The 20,036-nt window shown below is 40.4% G+C and overlaps 1 protein-coding gene across 4 annotated transcripts in view; it reads right to left on the bottom strand.

Annotated features, from left to right (window-relative positions):
- FBXO11 (F-box protein 11) overlaps positions 1–20,036 on the bottom strand; it is an 86,975-nt gene that overhangs the window by 5,934 nt on the left and 61,005 nt on the right. For all 4 annotated transcript variants that reach the window (XM_072988000.2, XM_072988001.2, XM_078382750.1 and 1 more), the window contains exons 8-19: positions 16,663–16,769; positions 16,461–16,572; positions 15,727–15,833; positions 15,482–15,619; positions 10,815–11,032; positions 5,866–5,951; positions 5,695–5,789; positions 4,161–4,283; positions 3,996–4,081; positions 3,109–3,185; positions 2,873–3,016; positions 2,106–2,216 (exon numbers count right to left, since the gene is read on the bottom strand). In XM_072988000.2, coding sequence (XP_072844101.2) covers positions 2,106–2,216; positions 2,873–3,016; positions 3,109–3,185; positions 3,996–4,081; positions 4,161–4,283; positions 5,695–5,789; positions 5,866–5,951; positions 10,815–11,032; positions 15,482–15,619; positions 15,727–15,833; positions 16,461–16,572; positions 16,663–16,769 — 1,404 coding nt within the window. The remainder of the gene's footprint in view (positions 1–2,105; positions 2,217–2,872; positions 3,017–3,108; positions 3,186–3,995; positions 4,082–4,160; positions 4,284–5,694; positions 5,790–5,865; positions 5,952–10,814; positions 11,033–15,481; positions 15,620–15,726; positions 15,834–16,460; positions 16,573–16,662; positions 16,770–20,036) is intronic.

Genomic DNA, 20,036 nt, shown 5'->3' with positions numbered 1-20,036 from the left:
ACTATAGTGGTCACTCTGCATGATGACCTGCTAAGGGAGTTCAATGGGGGGCTTCGAACCTGTTGGTGCTCCTGGATCTCAGTGGCTTTTGAGACCATCAACCACAATATCCTCCTGGACAGATTGTTGAGGTTGGAGATCAGTGGGCTAGCTTCTAGCTGGCTCCGCTCCTTCCTTGATGGTCAAGTCCAGCATTTCCAACTCGGACTTTTCGTCCCCCTGGACCCTCAGAGGTGGGGTGCCTCAAGGGTTGTCTACCTCTCCAGTGTTCTTTAGCATCTACATTAGGTCACTGGGGGAGGTCAGACAGCGTTTTGGAGTCTATTAGCATTGGTATACTGATGATACAGAACTCGTCTCTCTCTTTTACGTCTCCGCAGTAGATGCTATCCAGGACATTGAGCACTGACTGGTCCCAGATTTGGAGTGGGCCAGCTGAAATAGATTGAAGTTGAACCCAAACAAGACAGAGATCTTGTTTCAGGGTGTGTTTGTGTGCATCTACCTGAGCTGGGTGGATTCACTCTCCCTCTTCAGGATCGAATTCAAAATTTGGAGGTAATTCTGGACTTGGCCATTCCTTTGTAACAGCAGGTTTCTGCTGTGCCAGCTTTCAACCAAACTCAGGCTGATTGCCCAGTTACACCCCCACTTGAATAAGAGGTCTCCTAGGACAGAGGTCCCCAACCCCCAGTCCATGGCCTGAGCTGGACCGAGCAGCCGAGACAGACCTTCTGCCCCACCCTCCCCACATGCACTCACCCCCGCCTGCACTTGCGCATGCGTGTGAGCACGCATGTGCAAATGCACTTCTTCACACATGTGCATAAGGGGTGCCCTGCCTTCCCCAGCCGGTCCACGGACCGAAAAAGGTTGGGGACCGCTGTCCTAGGACACTGGTTCATACACTGTTGATCTTGAGGACTGACTGTTGTAATGCCATGTTGGACGGCCACTGGGTCTGACTAAGAGACTTCAGCGGGTACAGAACAAGGCGGCCAGATTGATTACTGGCACAAAGAAGTGTGGTCAAATTTTTTACCACTTCTAGCCCATTTGCATTGATTCTTGGTGCCTCTCCACGCCCGATTCAAGTTACTGATACTTACGTACAAAGTCCTTAATGGTTTTGGAGCCCTGTTACAGGTTGGAATCCTTCCATTTTAGAATTCCTACTCACTCCACCCGATCTTCTCAAGCTTTATTGCTGGTGGCCATTCTTAGAGAGGCTCGAAAAGTTATGACTAGAAATAGAGCCTTCTCGATTGTGGCCCCATCCTAATGGAATAGGCTCCATCCTTGATTTCTTTAAAGAGGCTGCTGAAGAATGAGCTGTCCAGGGAAGCTTTTAGTAATATCCTTCCCTGAGGTGACAGCAAGACTCAGTTTCATTTCATCCTATCACCATCATTAGTTGCTTTCTGTTGTCTCGGCTTTATAATTTTATATTGTGTGGTTTTGCTTGGGAACTGGGGGTAGATATTTTGCGTAGGTCTATTGTTAATTGTCCCAGATTGGGTGGTATAAAAATAAAATAAACAAGCAAGCACTTTAGAAAGAAAGAAATCTAATTGCTAAATACATGGCAATAAAAGTTGAATTATAATAAAACAAAAAATAGTTGAACCGAACATTATTTTGTAAATTTCTTCATGCAAGTTTTCAAGTAATATGAGACCTTCCAAATAATGTAAAATAAAGTGCTGACAAATTCCTAATTCAGTTATTCATTTTTAGGAATACATTCATGAGCAGAAACCATGAAAGATATTAGGAAAATTTGAGATGGTCTTATTAGCCAAAAGCTTCTAAAGAAAAGGGGAGGAAAGAAAATCTTCTGGACCAGTGGTTGCCAACTGAGTAACCCAATTGTTCCTGAACTGCAGTTCCCAAAAGCCTTCACCACCAGCTATGTTAGCCAGAGTTTCTGGGAGTTGCACCTGGGATATTCAAGGATGGAAAACCACTGTTCTTTGTGATACCAAGTCTGCTGCTCATTATAAAACACACTGAAACATTCTCCACAAAATAGCTGATAAAGACCTAACCACCCCACACCTAATACACAACTGCTATTCTACCACCATTTAAAAATAGTGACAAACCTGCAGCAAATCCATCAAATATTCTATTTTTCCGTAACACAGGATGACTGTTTGTGCTGATGAGGACTCCAGCTTGTGCATTCCTAAAGATATCATTTTCTTCAAGGAGGCCTAATATAAAATCAAGAACACAAGCTTTAGACTGAAGCTTCATTTTGTTTATAAATACATAGTGGCTGAAATCCTAGTGCTTAGTGCAGCAAATGTCACTAGAGCAGGTCCACTGAATCAGCAGGGATGTGGCAGGTCAGCTCCTCCATAGGTTCCATTGATCCAAATGGATCTACTCTAGTTTTAACTCACTATCCCAAACAGCATTCAAACTATTGTGTTGATGATAGTGTGTTCTGTTTTGACATTTAAAATGTAAGTATTTGAATATTAATATACAGGTTTCCACAGATACAGCTGAACTCTTAACAGCCAGTTTATTCTGAATAACTTTTATCAGGTAGTTTAACAAGCAAGTGTTCTACACACTCTTTCTTCTTGCAGACTTTGGCAGTCTCACAAAACAGCACACAACTTAGCCAGGGGAATTCTGACACTCAATGCAGACTTATTTAGGTGGCTTAACAGTTTGTTACAACTCTTTTTTTCAGTAGGTATGACCCAGGTAGTTCTTCCTACATTCAAAAAAAGAGACCAATTTGTTATGTGCTTTAAGGTGTGATGATGAAGTTAGCTAAGAACAACAAAGATTTCAAATTTTCTTTTGAAAGCATAAGCTTAGCTATTGGTTAACATGGTAAAAATGAAGACACTACCTCTGCCTCCATTAAATATACAGATGCCTCCATCTCTCCCATCATGGATTTTGTTTCTTCTTAACGTAGGATTACTGTCTGTCTTAATCCAAACTCCAGCCATTGCATTATCAAAAATTTCATTGTCTTCTATAAAGCCAAGTCCTTTAAGCAGAACAAGAAAAAGTCAAGGTTTCACAGAGCAAGGAATAGCCTGGTATTTCAAAATTTGAAAATTAAGTGGCATAGAAACTTACCAGAATTATAAACAAGAATTCCACCATTCTGTCCTCCCCAAATTTTGTTGCGCCTGATTTTGGGGTTGCTTCCAGTTCTGTGTAGAAATAAATAACAAAAAGCTATTCATAAGTTGCTATTTTACATAGCTAAATTTAAATACATCTGAAGTTGGGAAGGTTTTGCTAACACTGTATAGTCTGGGATATGATGCCGAGTTTTAAGTACAGGGGCACACTGAATCTTCTGTGCACATTTCTTTGTTTGTATGTTTAATTCTTTAATTGAAAAAAAAATATTTATCTTCATGTAATCTTGCTGTTTGTTGCCTTCTTCCAGTGCTACTTGGGTACTGTATTTTTTTTCTTTTCTTGGCTAGGTCTTTTGTTAATCATAGAATTATCTCAGCCAATCAGGATGTCACTACAAACAAATGTTTCAGTTATTTAGGAGATATATGCAGTGTGAGAGGATCCTCACCACCCAATTCTGCTGTTCTGATGCCAAAGTGTTTTATATATACTTATTCATTTACAGCAAATTTAGTGTGCAAACTTGAGAAGAAATATCCTGTCAAATAAATCATTCCTATCTTTTCCATGGAAACACAAGCTTTAGATTGAAGCTTGATTTTTGTTTAAAAATACAAGCTGAAAGACAGCCTCCATCAAGAATGTCGGAATCTCTCCATCAAACAGATGCAACACTGTCCAACAAAGGGAATAAGCCTTTCTCTAGCATTAGTTTCATGTTAAAAATTAAGTCACTACCACACAACCATTTGCCTATTAGATGGAAAAGGAAGGCAATGAGACCTAACTGACAGCATCTATTATGAGTGGGAGACTGTGGCAGCTAGTTTACATATTGAATTCTGTAAATAAGGCAAACGAAGGCATATTTTTACCTGATTTGAACCCCTGAGTACATATGGTTATATATATCATTGTCTTCCAGCACTCCATGTCCATTGTCATAGAAATAAACACCAACCTGAAACATTAGCAAGGCACTCATTAAACATTCTGAAATCAATGTTAAAGGTAGTCCACACACTGATTTAGGAACATACCTGTTTACCGCTATGTATTCTATTTCTTCTCAGCACTGGAGTGCTTCCTGTTGTTACCCAGACCCCAGCCAAGGTATTACTGTAAACTTCGTTTTCTTCTATCACACCTTGGCCTTTTTCATGCTAAAACCAAACAAAAATGGATAAATAAGAAGGGGAACTGTGCTCCTGGGTGGAAGGGAGCTCTCTCTCTCTCTCTCTCTCTCTCTCTCTCTCTCTCTCACACACACACACACACACACACACACACACACACACACAATGTCAATGTGGCACAGTGTTCTCAATTGCCATTTTGTTGTCCCCATCCCCAAGCAACAAATCTCTATCCTTTTCGTCATATACATGTACCATTTTTTGTTATTTTTGAATGTGTGTTGAACTGAAAAACTTCAAAGGAAGGAAAGTTTGGCAGAAGGAGGTGAAAAAGGAGGTGTTGAGTTGTTGCAGAGCATCTGCAATACCTCATCCTTCCCACTGTCTTTTTCTCTCAGAGTTTTGCAAACACTACCTTGAGTGAATGAGTCATGACAGAGCTTCATGAAATAAACTTCTGCTTGCTTCAATGTAAAGGGAAATGGAGATGAACAATCGGAATTAGTAAATCAAGCTCAGTTCTGAATAACAATGTAGACCTGAAATTTACAATTTTTCTGTTGGAGTTTTGGAAAGGTTACTGGAATGTGCACACTTGAATTTTTGCTCCAGATTTTATATTGCTGTGTGGAAGCAAGTTTCTGAGTCTAAACATTTGTCTTTAATTTTAAGATGCCATCTCAAACTATCGAAAATGGAATTCTGAATTATATTTTATGAGACATCTGATCAAATGTATCCCTTTCTAAAATATAGTTTAAATTTTTCAAAATATAGTTTTAAATCCTATCCAAAATCTTAAAAAAAAAATAAAAAAATTAAATGGCTTGTTATGCATTACTGCTTTAAATGGGTTTTTAATACTGCTTGTGTTTTCCATTTCTCAGAGTGGCATCTGGTTGTTTTTCTTTTTAATATTAATATACTTATTGTTCTTAGCTTTAATTCTGCCAATGATGTAAGGCACCTCATTATCCTCATTGTGTTTCAGCTTTAAATATTGTCTTTCAATGTTGTAAGCCACCTTCAGTCCTTTTCAAGGAGAAAGGCAGGGTAAAAATATTTTAAATAAATAAAAACAACATTTTAAGCCCCATTCATTTTGCACTGACCCCATGTACTGCTAAACTGACGTCTTCTAAGTTCATTCCCAAATTATCAGAATTTGGCCTTTGAATTTTTTCTCAAATTGGCCTTCTGGCTTAAAGAAATAGACAATATAAGCAATACTTTCCTGTTTGTATCCATGTTTGCATCTTGGCAGAAGTGATATTGACTTTTATGTATAACAGAAGTCCACCTATGATGTGCACAGACAGAGCAAAGTCCTCCTCCCCACTGACCTCCAAATATTCAACATCTGGATTCTAACTGTTTGAAAAAGGTTCTGCAGAACATATTTCTGAAGTTCACATCAAAACTATACTGAGATGCTCACCACATAAATACCACCATGCTGGCCATCATGGATCTTATTGTGCCGAACAATAGGACAGCTGTTTGTACGAATCTGTATCCCTGCTAATGCATTCCCTGTTGGAAGATTAAAAAGTATTAGAAACATGATATATGAACACAAGTACAACAGAGCAAATATTCAGCTGCTTACCATAGATGTCATTTCCTTCAATAAGGCCTCTTCCATCACCAAAGATGTAGACTCCACCTTGATTCCCATTAAAAATTGCATTACCCCTGAAGAACAAAAGCCAAAGAAAATAAAATTGCAATGTTCACATGATCTAAACATACATAGGCCAAAATCCTCTCAAGTAGTTACACCAGTTTAACACTAACAGTGTAACTGTTGCAAGTGGACTGCCTATATTTAAGATAAGCAGAGACATTACCTGTAAGGCAAATTTATGGTGATTTCTTAACCTGAGGCAATCTGTCTCCAAACATCACACCATTAGCAATGTGCTCATATACCTACAAGATAATTTTAGCTGCAGCCCATAGATTTATACAGAATTGTGGTTTCTGAATACAAGAGTAAACTCCGATTTTGTTAATTAGAAGAAAGTATTTAACATTTTATAAAAATTGTTCACGACAGTGAGAGGTTACTTACCTGAAAAAATGGTTCTTCAAGTGGTACTCTGTGAATCCACACAAATGGGTTAAACTGTGCCTGCACAGGACTGTTCAGAATATTCTAGAGCTTAAACAATTGACTAGTAGAACATTTCCCCCCGTGGTGCGCATGCTCTGCCTGCCTGTGATACCTCAGTTCTGAACGTCTGCCGCTGTCACAGCTCTGATAATTATAAAGCTCTAGCAACCTGTGATGGACAGCGGGGAGATTGGATGTGTGGATTCACAGAGTACCACTTGAAGAACCATGGTTACAGGCAAGTAATGTCTCTTTCTTCTTCGTGGTCTCTGTGAATGCACATGAATGGGTGACTAGCAAGCTCACTTACTGGAAGGAGGGCCGTCATGGGAAAACTGAAGTCAGCACAGCCCTTCCAAGACTTGCTTCCTTATTGACTCTGACATCCAGCCTGTAATGTGTCACAAAGGTCAATGGTGTAGACCAAGTAGCTGATTGACAAATGTCAGAGACTTCAATCCCACGCAGTCAGGCAGTCGAGGTAGTCACAGCTCTAGTGGAATGTGCCTTCAACACATCTGACGGAGCGTTGCCAGTCAGCTCATGGGCTAAAGCAATGGCAGAAACTATCCATCTGGAAACTGTCTGAGGAGAGACCGGATAACCTTTCCGTGGACCATGGAAGCAAGCAAACAGTCTAGGAGAATTGCAGGAGTCCTCAGTTCTAAAAATGTAAAAGTCCAAAGCATGACGAACATCAATGAAATGGAGCATGCACTCAACATTGGAAGAGGGATTAAGAAACAATGTTGGGAGAATCAGAGGTTGATTTAATATGGAAACTCGAAATCACTTTAGGGAGAAAGGAGACAACAGAATATAGGACGACCCTGTCCGGGTGAAACTGTATGTATGGGGCATCAGACCGTAGAGCAGCCAACTCAGTTGCTCTCCATGCAGACGTAACAGCCACAAGAAACAAAGTCTTAATCAAAAGAAGTTTTAGAGGAACAGAAGCCATAGATTCGAATGACAAGAGCGCAACAGCTTGCAAAACAGTTTGAAGGGACCACTGAGGGATTGGAGGTTGTACAGGTGGATGAATGTTACACAGACCCCGAAGGAACCTCTCTTCAAGGTCGGGTGTGAGAATAAACGGGAAGTTTCTGAACCCACAGGCTAAGAAGCAACAGCTGAAATATAAACCTTCAGTGTAGAATGAGCCAGCCTTCGATCAAACAGATAACGTAGGAAAGCAAAAAGAGTATCTAACAAAGCTGGAACAGTAAAAAAAAAAACCTCTGGAACCAGCAAATTTGGTAAAAACAGACCACATAAGAATGTAATAACTTGGTTGAAGGTTTTCTAGCTCTGTCCAGCACTTCCTTTATATTGGGAGAATCCTCCATATTGTAAGGTGTGGGGGCAAGGTCTGTCACCCCAACTCTATGTCAGGGTGATAGACCTTGCCCCTGTCCTGAGTCAGGCGGAATGGTTGGGGAGGTAGCCTCAGGAAGTTGGTTGCAATTGTCTTGAGGGTGGTAAACCATGGTTGCCAAGGCCACCATGGAGCTACCAGGATGGCACTGGCTCGCAACTAGTGGATTCTGACAACTGCCTGTTGAATGAGCGGGATGGGAGGAAAAAGATAAAGAAAGATAGCATCCCAGATCACCATGAAGGCATCACCCGAAGAGCTTGTGCCTCTCCCTGCTTGAGAGCAAAGTTTGCTGAATTTTGTGTTGATCTGAGTGGCAAAGACGTCAATCGCTGGTGTGTCTCACCTGTTGCAGATATAGGAGAACACAGAGTCGTCGAGAACCCACTCATGAGTTTGAGTGTTTAGACACTTCAGATGATCGGCCTCATCACTGTCCTCTGTAGATACATGGATGGCATCCAGAAATATGTGGTGATCATAGCACGACTCCCAAAGGTGGTTGCTAAATGCAAAAGGCACAAAGAGTGAGTGCCTCCCTGCTTGTTTATGTAATATAGCGCAGTCATATCGTCCATGGCCACCTATACACCACGACCAACCACAAGAGGATAGAAAGCACGAAGAGCTTTTATAACTGCCAACATCTCGAGATGGTTGATGTGTAGCAGCTTCTCTGAGCTGGACCACTGGGCGTGCCACAATGTGTGCTCCAACCCGCTGGGCTGGCGTCCATCATGATCTGGACTGTCAGCTGAAGGGGCCTGAAGGGTCAGCTAACTAGAAGAAACGGCATGAAAGTCAACCACGTCAGTTGGCTTGCTAACTCTGGAGTCACATGTAGGTGTCTGGCAGGGTTGTCTAACAGAGGATCAAACTGGTACCACACCTGTAGAGAGCACATTTTTAACCAAGTGTGAGGAAGAATAGACATGGTGGAAGCCAGGAGGCCTAACAGATGCTGCATGTGATGAGCAGAAACCTTGGCGTATGGGTGGAATGGATGAATAATCCGACTCAATTTGTGAATCCTTTTGGAAGGAAGGAAGACCCTGGCTCTGTTGGAATCCAGACAATCACCAATGTAGTCCATGGTCTGAGACAGTTGGAGATGGGACTTCGCAAAGTTGACCTGGAGGCCTAGATCTGTCAGAGTCTGTAGAGCAAAGTTTGTATCGGCTTCTGCCTTGCTGTAAGAGTCAGTGATGATCAACCAGTCATATATATAGGGAAAGACCATGATATTGTGTAGACACAGGTAGGCTGCTACTGGAGCCAAACACTCCGTGAAGGTCCTTGGGGCAGTGGCAAGCCCGAATGGTAGGGCACAGAATTGGTACGCTGTCTCCATGAAGACGAAGTGGAAATATTTGCAATGACGCTTGTGAATGGAAATATGAAAGTAAGTGTCCTGTAAATCTATCACCACAAACCAATTGCCTGGAGAAAGAAGCGGAATGACCAACTCTAAGTGACCATTTGGAAACGCCTTGGATGAAGGTAAGTACTGAGGAGCTTGAGATCTAGGATTGGTCGTAGTCCACCATCCTTCTTGGGAACCATAAAATAGAGGGAATAGAAGCCATCTAGTGCTTCCTGAGAAGAAACACATTGAACAGCTTGCTTCTGGAGAAGAACAGAGACTTCATCTTCTAGAGCAGGTGAGTAAGCTGTGATTTTGAGGTGACCAATGGGAGGAAGATCTGAGAACTCCAGAAGGTAACCAAAACATAATGGCGAGCATCCAAGTGTCTCTGATGATGACAGACCACTTGTTGAAGAAAGGGGCTAGCCGGTAAAAGAGGGATAGGTCGATAGAAGGATTCAGACAAGAACAGTCAAAGATACTGTTTATTTTTCTTTGCAGGACGACAGAAAGTTTGGTGATGTTGACCAGGAGCCTGTGACCGGAAAGAGGTGGTAGCAAAAGAAGATGGAGGAGGATTTCATATTTCCTTGACAGGAGGTTTGAAAGGGCGATAGGTTTGATGGTAGGGTTGCTGATAAGAATGCTGTGAGGTGAAAGGCCTACACCACTGGTAATATTGGTATCGGGGCTGCTGGACATAATAAGAGTGAGCTGTCTTTCAGATCGTATGTAAATTGTCCATTACCTCATCCGTTTTCTCATTAAATAGACCAACAGTATCAAACGGGAGTTCTTCAATGCGGGAACCTAGCACTGTCATTAATTCCTGCTGAACTCAGCCAAGCGTGCCTCTTGTGGGCAATAGCCAATGTCATAGCCTTAGATGCTACATCAGCCATGTGACGGGATGCTAAACTTTGTTGGAAGCAACAACGTTGGCTAAACAGGTGAGCATTGAGAGCAGCAGTCCTAGTCTCCTCAGAAGTGGCTTGAAGAACTGGTAAAACCTTGTTCCATAATTGCCTCTGGTAGGCTCCCATAGCTGCCCGGTAGTTTGAAATTCTCACGACAAATGAAACCAGAGTAGAGGCGACAGCCCAAGACATCCAATTTCCAGCCTTCCCTGTTGGTAGGAGTAACCTTAGAACATGAAAGAGTCCGATTGCAGTGGTAGCAAAAAGGAACCGAGGTATCACGGGCAGGCGGAGCATGCGCACCACGGGGGAAATGTTCTACTAGTCAATTGTTTAAGCTCTAGAACATTCTGAAGAGTTCTGCACAGACGCAGTTTAACCCATTCGTGTGCATTCACAGAGACCATGAAGAATATGATTTTTTGGGTTCTGTTTGTGCTATATAATGCACTGTATCTAACAGAATTTTTAACATTATTATTACGTGTACATACTTGCTCAGTGATTTTGGTACATGGCTGCGGAGCAGCAGTTGGAATTTAAGATTCCCCACTGTGCCTCCTTGACAGGGGCTGGACTTGGTGGTCCACAGGGTCCCTTCCAGCTCTACAGTTCTTATTTTAATTGCTGAAGTCCCAGTCAGACACTTTTACTACTATACCATATTAACTGTCCATTCTAAATGATTTCAAATCCCAAGTGATTAAAACAAGCAACAACAGCCACTTTTGCCATGGCTGTCACATCAGGGTTTCCATTCAAGACAAAATAAAAATGGTACCTTATTGTTGGGTCGCTATTTGAAGTAATCCATACACCTGCAAAATTGTTTGCATAGATCTTATTTTCTATAAATTGACCCCTTCCTTTTTCATGAACGTAAATTCCTCCAGTTTGACCATGGTGGATTTCACAACGAACAACAGTGGGGTTGGCATAAGCTTTCACTTCAAAACCTGCTATTCTGTTTCTATGAATGTTGCAGCTTTCAAAATAACCCTAAACACAAGAAACAAGAGAGTGGTTATTTTGGTATGGAAAAACCTGAGAAAATGTCATTTTCTATTATTCAACTTCCTAATCTAGACATCATCATAATAAGGTATCAGTAGACACACACACTTACAAGTAAAGCTATCTTTTTTACTTCCATAATGCTGCTAGCATGCATGTTGCTTAAGAAGGCTGGCTCCAGGACTTCATCTCTACCACAGCATTTCTTAAGTGCTTCTAGGACCTAACTAAAGAAGAGTAGGTTGAGCTCAATCCTTCTTGAGCTGAAGACGGATGCCACACTCCAGTTAGTTCAAATCTGGCTTCTTCTGATGTGTAAGCCACCTTTGTTAAACAAGCCACAAACCACAATTGAACCTACACTGTGCTGTGGGCTCTGAGTAACTGAAATCACAGCTTCTCAAGGCAATCCATGCCTGCAACCATGGTTTGTTTCCCCAGCCATCCACCCTGAAACAGGAGTTGATAAGAGACAAGGGGGAAACAGACCCAAAACACAGAAGACAAGCTACAGTTTCTGTTGTCATTTCCCATCTAATCTGTTGCTTAAGCAACAAATCTCCAGCACAATTTACACACAAGTGCAAGCATACCCAGTTCCACAGAGCAGACCATCTATTCATTCCCATGGCATTGCAATAGCACAAAATCAATATTAGATTATTTTATTTGCATATTTTATTTCATGTTATATGAGTGAAAACTAATGCTGGCACCAAGGAAATTGAAATCTTGTTCCAGTCCTTGCTTGAGAGCCAGATCTCATTCCTGGAGATACTGGATGGCTTTTGATGTTAACTACAAATTTTAACTTGAGCTATAAAATGAATTGTTACATTAAAACATTCTGTACTGAACTGGGTTTCAAATTGAACTGTTATACCCAGACTTGACCTGGATGCCCTCCAACCCACCATCCTGCCATATCTAAGCAAGCCTAAGAGAGAAGCATTTAAGATTCCTCTACTTTAAACATCTAAAGGTGCAATAAGACGTTTCTGGATTGTCAATTTGAATTTAATTTGAATTTAATTTGAAAGAGTTTCATTGGACTTTGATGTCAATTCTTTCAAAACACACCACCTCAAAAACCTGCTCAGGTTCTGGTGTCTTTTCTTCTAAAGTGAAACAAACATTCAGAACTGAAGTACAAGCAACAAGGAGCATAATGCTCTATAACTACATTAACTTAATAAATGAATGGTTTCTACGGCTTTCATGAAGCGTAATAGGTATGTTTAACGGTACACGTATGGTAGCCTGTATCAGGTACTTGGCAACAGTGCCAGAGCTTGAAATGTACAAGTCAACAAGGAAATTGATTTTTAACTAACAAAACTGCTCAATCTTAGCAACTCTGAAACAAAACCAAGAAGCATTAATGCAAATACTAGAAAACTGCCACCCTCTAGTAAGTGGGTTCCATAACTCTGGGAACACAAAAAACAAGAAGCAAGACCAGGAATTGCCCTATGCTTATCATTTTGTGCATGTGAAAAATAGAGCCAAAATAAGGTGTGCACAGGGAGGAACATGACGTTCTAGATTTTAAAACATGCTGAAGAAAAATGCTTTTCGTAATGCAGAATACCATAGGAAACTTCAGACAAAGAACAACATTATGTTCATATTTGCTGTAGATACATGAGTGGGTGATAGCTTTCTCTGTCCAACTCTTAAGTCTGATAATAAAGCTCAGAGAGACAACATTAAGCCTACATCAACAGCAGGCTGAAGCAGTGGGATCAGTTTTATTCCATCTGCTTTGTCCCTCCATGATATGCCTTTCTCCTTCAGGATAAAGCAAGCAAGAGTGCATTTTTTCACTTCAAAGCAAAAACAAAACAAAAAAACTCATGGAAAACAAAAGGAAGGGAAGAATGCTCTGAATGCTTTAAAAATATGTGTTTATCTTGACAGGACATTTTTGTCTTCCAGAATTTTGTTTTATTGAAGGATTCTCACACAACCTTATCAACAAGGTTGGCATTTTATGAAATTGTTCACTACTCTCTGAGGGATAATCTCCCCAAATTTCAACTGCTTGGCATGTGCAGACTGTTTTACAATAAAAACAATAATAACAACACAGTTCCAACAAAGGTTACCCCAATTTTTTGCCACTTGAGTCCAGCCAATGTAATATATTGGGACTCCTCCCAAAAATAGCTCATTCTTTAAAAAGAATCCAGTGGATATGATGGTTAACAAAATAAGTAATACTTCAAAACACTTTTTGAAATAGTGTAAGCATTTCTAAGTGCCAGCCAATCATGTCCACTCATATTTAAGTGCCAAAAAGATTAGACCACAAAAATACACTGATAACGAACAATGTAATTTGTCCCATTTATTCCTCAAAACATCAGGATTTTGTAAAGTTGATTGTTTCAGATCCAGGTAATATGATGGCCAAAACATTGTGCACAATTCACATTATTTGCTGCCGTTTTAGCATATAACTACTGTATATCCTCCAAAACAGTAATTGCTGAGACACATGGCAGGAACACAAACGAAGAATCTCTTTCCTACCTATAAATACTTTTAATAATTCCAACGATGCATAAGGATAGGCAGCAGAATAGAAGAAGTAGCATTTGGAAGTTCCTATCTGCACAGTAAGTTCCATTTATGACAGCACTTAAGATACAGTGGTGCCTCGCACAACGGGCGCCTTGTAGAGCGATGAATTCACTCTACGAGGCTGTTTTTGCGATCGCAAATGCGATCGCAAAACAGTGCCTGCATAGGGCGAAAATCGCAGAGCGAAGGTCAGTAAGCGGTTCGCTTACCGACCTTGGCTTTGCGACCCGCCGATCAGCTGTTTGGCAACTACAAAATGGCCGCTGGAAGCCCCAAAACGGCCACGCGCAGCGTTTTCACGCCCTCGTAAAGTGAGGGGAGGGCGCGAAAATGGCTGCCGGCCATCCTGAAGCATCACTGAACGGTGAGTATTCGGCCCAATTGGAACGCATTAAACCATGTTTAATGCGTTCCAATGGGTTTTTAGGTTCCGTTCAACGAAGCTTTCAAACAGCGAGTGTTAATCCGGAACGGATTAACCTCGCTGTGCGAGGCACCACTGTATTTGAAAGTATTTTCTCAGATACAGTGCTCTGCTTCTGATAAAGGGTGTGCGTGTGTTGTCAATCAGAAATGACATATAGTGACCCTACTAGGGTTTTCAAGGTAAGTGAGATATTTAATGAGTGGTTTTACCAGTTCCATTCCCCCAGTGAGTTTTCCCGGCCAAGTGGGGATTCAAACTCTGTTCTTCAGACTCTAAAAGTATTGTGAAAACTACTAGCATATCTAAAAAGGCAAATCATACATTTTGCTCAAAGATTCTAGACTGTGGGAAGGCATCACAAACATTTTTGCTATATTCATGTTAAATTGTTGCCAGAGCTACTGGTGGAATCAGAATTGTCTACCATACATTAAACAGGAAACTGAAATATAGGACAAATACAGAAATATATTTGATAGCATGTCTAATTATTTTATAAGGTTGCAATGACACTATCCATCGAAAACTACAGACTGAGCCATAACATTTGGTTTGGTAATGAAAATTCAGAAAACTACAGTTTGTACATAAGATCAGGACTCTTTAGATCGATTTCTTTTCTTTCAGTATCACACCAAAACACGGAGACTGAAGGACTGTTCCCTACCCTCAGCTCACACTGCACCTGCAAATGAGATCAGAGATAATCAAATTTGCAGATGGAAGAAGGTGTGAGGGGCTGAACTATCCCACAGCTGCTGAAATGCATGACAACCAAATGGCAGCAAATCTGGAAGGAAGGGGTTTATTATGTTGCTGGGAAGCAGGTGGAACAGCCAGCCTATCTCTGTGAAGATAAAGAGCAAATGATAGAAGTCTGTCGTGCTGCTAGGCAAGCAAGGTCTTCAAGTATGTCTTCCAAACTAATCCTAGTGTTGGACATTCTTGCCTATGTTTTGGAAGTGCTTGTCCATTAGGAAATACTGTACACTGTTCCAATAGCAGATACAGAGAAGCATACTATAGCTCTGATTTCAAAGCCTGGTTTAAAAGCTAACCACAGAACACCAGTGAAGACATTAACACTGCATTGTAATTAATGTTAACCAGAAAAGAGAGGAATACTTAGGTGAGAAAAACAAAGATGAGAAAATGCACTGCACATCCCCACTGCATGTCATTAACATGTCTACACTCGGTCTTGGCCTCAGGAATTTTCCATAAGTATTTCTATATGTCTGAGCTCAATCAACAGAAGACAAACCATTATTCTATAGCTGGGGATGGAAATGAACAGAACCAGCATTAATAGTCACAAAAGCAAAATTCCTTCAGAGGCATATTGAACACACATGTGTGCAGACACACATACTCTAACACACAGAGAACAATCTTTCCTCAAAAGAAAAAAAAAGTATTACCATGCCATGGTCAAATGTAAAAACACCAACATCACGCCCGTGATGAATGTGATTCCGTCTGATAATTGGGTTTCCGTGGTTTTTAACCCAAATCCCAGCTAACGCATTATTAGAGATTTCATTGTCTTCATATATCCCCTAAATAATCATAAAAGATTGTCAATTTAGAATAGGTCCACACTTTATTTTTACAAAGAAAGAAGGGAGAAGATATGAAAGAAAGGGAAAAAGGAAAATAACGTTACCTGTGCATGATCTGTGATATAAAGTCCAACATTTTCACAATCACTGATGTTACAATGCTTGATCGTAGGACAGGCTCCTTGGCCGCTAACACAGACTGCAGAACCAACTTAAAAAAGTTTTTTTACAAATTAGAAATCCAGTGTTACATACATCTGCTTTCAAAAGAGACCTACTGTGTGTATCACCAGCTAAAAAACAGAAAAATTAGGTAACTTGGCTACACCCTGCCAATTTTTAAATTCATGCTTTTCTGAACATACTACAAAAGCTGGATAACGTATTATTTTACTTCCCTCTATTATTTAAGTATGCAAATTGTAAACAATGTAAAGTACTACATCAATATTACAAACATGAAACATTTTAGCTAAAAACAGGTTGAGAAAAAACTGCACAGAAAACGAAGAACAGGCCAGCAAATTAGAGTTGTTATATTATCACTTAATTATTTTACTGAGAATAAGAAAAGAGGAATCAGCACGAAAACAATATACTGCACATGAAAGCCAAAAATGTTCATTATCTGGCACTTTCATACTTGAAATATTTCAACTTTCATTCTTTCAACAACACCTGATAATGTAAGGATGTACGTAAGTCCTGTAATTCAATTTTTTCTATAAGTGCTCATTCAGACAAAAATAGTTTTAGCCAGATCTTATATATCTGAAAATTATCTGTGTCTATTTCACATCTGCAAATTTATACGAGTTTTTTTAAAAAAATCACTAACCTGTACAAGTACTTCGAATAATACAATGGTCTATTATTGGACTGCAGTTGACTGTAATCTCTAGGCAATGGTGGGCATTGTGATGTTGCGCAGATTTGTCATCAGGGTTAAACTGAAAGTACATGCAGTAGAACTATTTACAATCCATTTATTTCTTCCAATGTAGTAATTTCAACATACATGCCTGCTTATTGTTTCTTACCCTGATTGTCATATAACCAACATAAGCATCTTCAGACCCCTCCATAAAGACGAAGGTTGAATCTCTTGTGTTTTCTATAATGACTTTATCTGCCACTTTCCCAGGAGCTGCACACAAAATTTATTTTGGTTTAAAAGTTAATTATTACAAACTGAAAACATAAACTAAATCTAGTTTTTCTTTTAAAAAAACCAAGCACCTATTATCAACCTATTTCAACAAAATCATTTATACTACCATTGAGATTCAATATAGCAGCTTTAAATCTATTACAGTGGTGCCTCGCAAGATGAATTTATTCTGCGGTTAAAGTTGTCTTGCAAAAAATTTGTCTTGTGAAATGCGTTTTCCCATAGGAATGCATTGAAATCTAATTAATATGTTCTTATGGGCAAAAAAAGTCAGAACAAAGTTAAATTTGGTTTACAAAGCGTTTATTAAGTGCTTTTTAAAGCCATACATATTGTGCTGATGATTTAAAAAAATTCAATCAAAAAACTTTAACTTTTTAAACATCATAGAAAAACATTTAAAAATCGGCAAACATGAGGCAGGAACAAAAAACGGAAAACATTCCGAACATGGCCAAAGAGCCCAAAAAACCCACAACAACCATTAGATCCTGGCCGTGAAAGCTTTCGTGAATACATGGAAAACATTCTTCTTGCGAAGCACAGCCATAGGAACATTTATCTTGCGAGTCATCAACCCCATTGCCAAAACCATTTGTCTTGCTAGTTTTTTGTCCTGCGAGGCACCACTGTATAATAATCTCAGATACAGTATCTTCATGTTCAAGAAATCAGAAGTTGTCCTGTTTATCCAATATGTGCAGACCTTGGATTTCAATGCTGAAGTTCTAAGAAGGATTTCTTTATTCAGCTGAAATCAATAAGCAATAGAACTGATGATGATGTATCTATCACATGAATCCTGGAATAATCCTTCTAATAACTATATGCTGTCAAGTCAATTTTGACTGACGGTAACCCTTTTCATAGTTTTCTAGGTTGAGAGTACTCAGAGGTGGTTTACCTTTCCCTTCTTCTGGGGGCATCCTGGGACTGTGCAGCTTGCCCAAGGCCACACAGGCTGGCTCTTCTTCTGGGGTGCACAGTGAGGAACTGAACTCCCAACCTGTGACTCCAAAGCTAGATATCTAACTCACTGAGCTATCTATAATTGCTAAAATAACTTTGCTACGATAACCAGAACACTACTGCCAATTTACATTTGTGTAAGAGAAATTACAGAAGGCTTGACAGTGAAGTGCCACTAACTATTGAGGTACTGGCTGTATTCCTAGAAACAAGCCCAATGAATCTAATATAGAATGGATAGAACTTTATGGGAGCTGGGTGGGTTAAACCGTGTGTGTGTGTGTGTGTGTGTGTGTGTGTGTGTGTGTGTGTGTGTGTGTGTGTGTGTGTGTGTGTGTGTGTGTGTGTGTGTGTGTGTGTGTGTGTGTGTGTGTGTGTGTGTGTGTGTGTGTGTGTGAGAGAGAGAGAGAGAGAGAGAGAGAGAGAGAGAGAGAGAGAGAGAGAGAGAGAGAGAGAGAGAGAGAGAGAGTGAGTGACTTCAACCTAGGGCCAGTTCCTGAGTGCTGCTTCAAGAAACCAGCAGGAGGAGCAAAGGGCCTCAATCAATCATTCTGATTCTGATCTGACCAGTGTAAATTTGAAAGCTACGGTAAGTGTTAGAATGAAGCAGATTAGAAAACAACAACAGAGTGTGCCACTTTAGAAAGAGCCTTATAAAGTGGAACCAGGATCTCCTCTTGACAGTTTATAAAATGGACTTCAGTAAGTGAGTTTTAAGAATTAGCATTCTACCATTAATTCCCTTAAACCAGACATGAGCAACAATACAGAGCAAAATATAAAGAAAGTACACAAAAAGTAGAAAGCAAAACAAAATATTTATGTGAGTTCATATTTAAAAGCCCTATTTTGTTTTCCATGTTCTACTTATAAAGGAATAAGGAAACAGAAACTCTATCCACCCTATCATTTTCTGTGACAAATTTATGCCAGCAAATGATTCACACAATTACTTAGTTTCTGATAAACTAGTCTAATTTGTGCAATATCAAAAGAAGATACAACATATGTTTCCAAACGTGGAACAGATCTTTGTTCCTGTTAGAAACAACACAGTACAGTTAACCCAATAACTTTCATCCAAGAACAGGCAACATCAAGAGCATTTGGAATAGCTAACAACAAGTCTTCCATGGTACATGTTGAGGAGCATACACTGACATAGGTGAAGTTGCCTGTTCTTCCCTGCACTTGTAAAGGACTGTGTCAGTATGCAACCACCATTTTCTTATGTTCACACTAGTTTGCCAATTCCACTCTGTAACCTTCTAAGTAACCCAGTTCTCTGACTAGGGGTTTCCTGGGATTCCACCCATTTTAAGAGGTGGGTAGTTCTTTGTTTCCACCTCATAATCCTGCCATTTTCTGCAGTTGCTTAAAAATTCATAAATGTTCTGAAAAACCTTTTCCTTCATTTTAATCTGGGAGGGGTAGGATGGTAGCCAAAGAGTGAGTCACACATGCAAATTATGTACTAAGTTCTTCTAATGCATTTGTTAGAAGATGTTCTAGTACAGTGATGGTGAACCATTCTGTTCAAGTGCCCAAACTGCTAACCCCCCCAAATAAAAAAACTGGTGGGTGGTGGAAGCGGAAGCAGAAGGGGAATCCTGGGCACAGAGGTGCCTCCAGACCCCACTCTGGATCCACCTCCAGTCGAACCCTATAGCTCAGCCAGTAGGAACATGGCCGCCCTGCCGCTGCCAGTGCCAGCCGCTCCAGATCCTGGCCCGCTGGGGCACTAGCACTGCGGTTGCAGCCGCCTCCTCATGTTCGGCTGCCGGGGGTAGTGATCTGGCTACTTATGGTTTATGTGCCCATAGAGAAGGCTCTATGTGCCAGCTTGGCATGCGTGCCATAGGTTCACCATCGCTATTTTAGTTCATGAAAGCCATTCGAATCAGCAGCAAGTGCAAGATTATCAGCATAAATAAAACATCTGGTGCCTTGAGGAATTGGTGTACTGTAGATGTTAAACAAAATAGGAGCCAACACTCTGTCCTGGTGTAGGCCATACTTTGAGTACTTCATCAGCTGCACTGTTTTTGTAAGTTAACAAAAGCATGTTCTTAAAAAGCAGATCCCAGATGCTCTGTTCATTGGCTGTACCAATTAGGGCTCCTGCAAGCCACCGCATGAAAACATTTAAGACTCACCCTTCAAAAGTGTGAATCACTGTGTTATGTTACGAACCATCAAGTTGCATCTGACTTATAGCAACAGGTTTTCAAGGAATGTGAGATATCTTGTAAGTGGTACCACATCGTCAGGCTA

This window comes from Pogona vitticeps, chromosome 1, assembly GCF_051106095.1.
Source record: "Pogona vitticeps strain Pit_001003342236 chromosome 1, PviZW2.1, whole genome shotgun sequence".
NCBI lineage: Eukaryota > Metazoa > Chordata > Lepidosauria > Squamata > Agamidae > Pogona > Pogona vitticeps.
The sequence above is the reverse complement of the archived record's forward strand: the minus strand, read 5'-3'. Positions and strand labels throughout refer to the sequence as shown.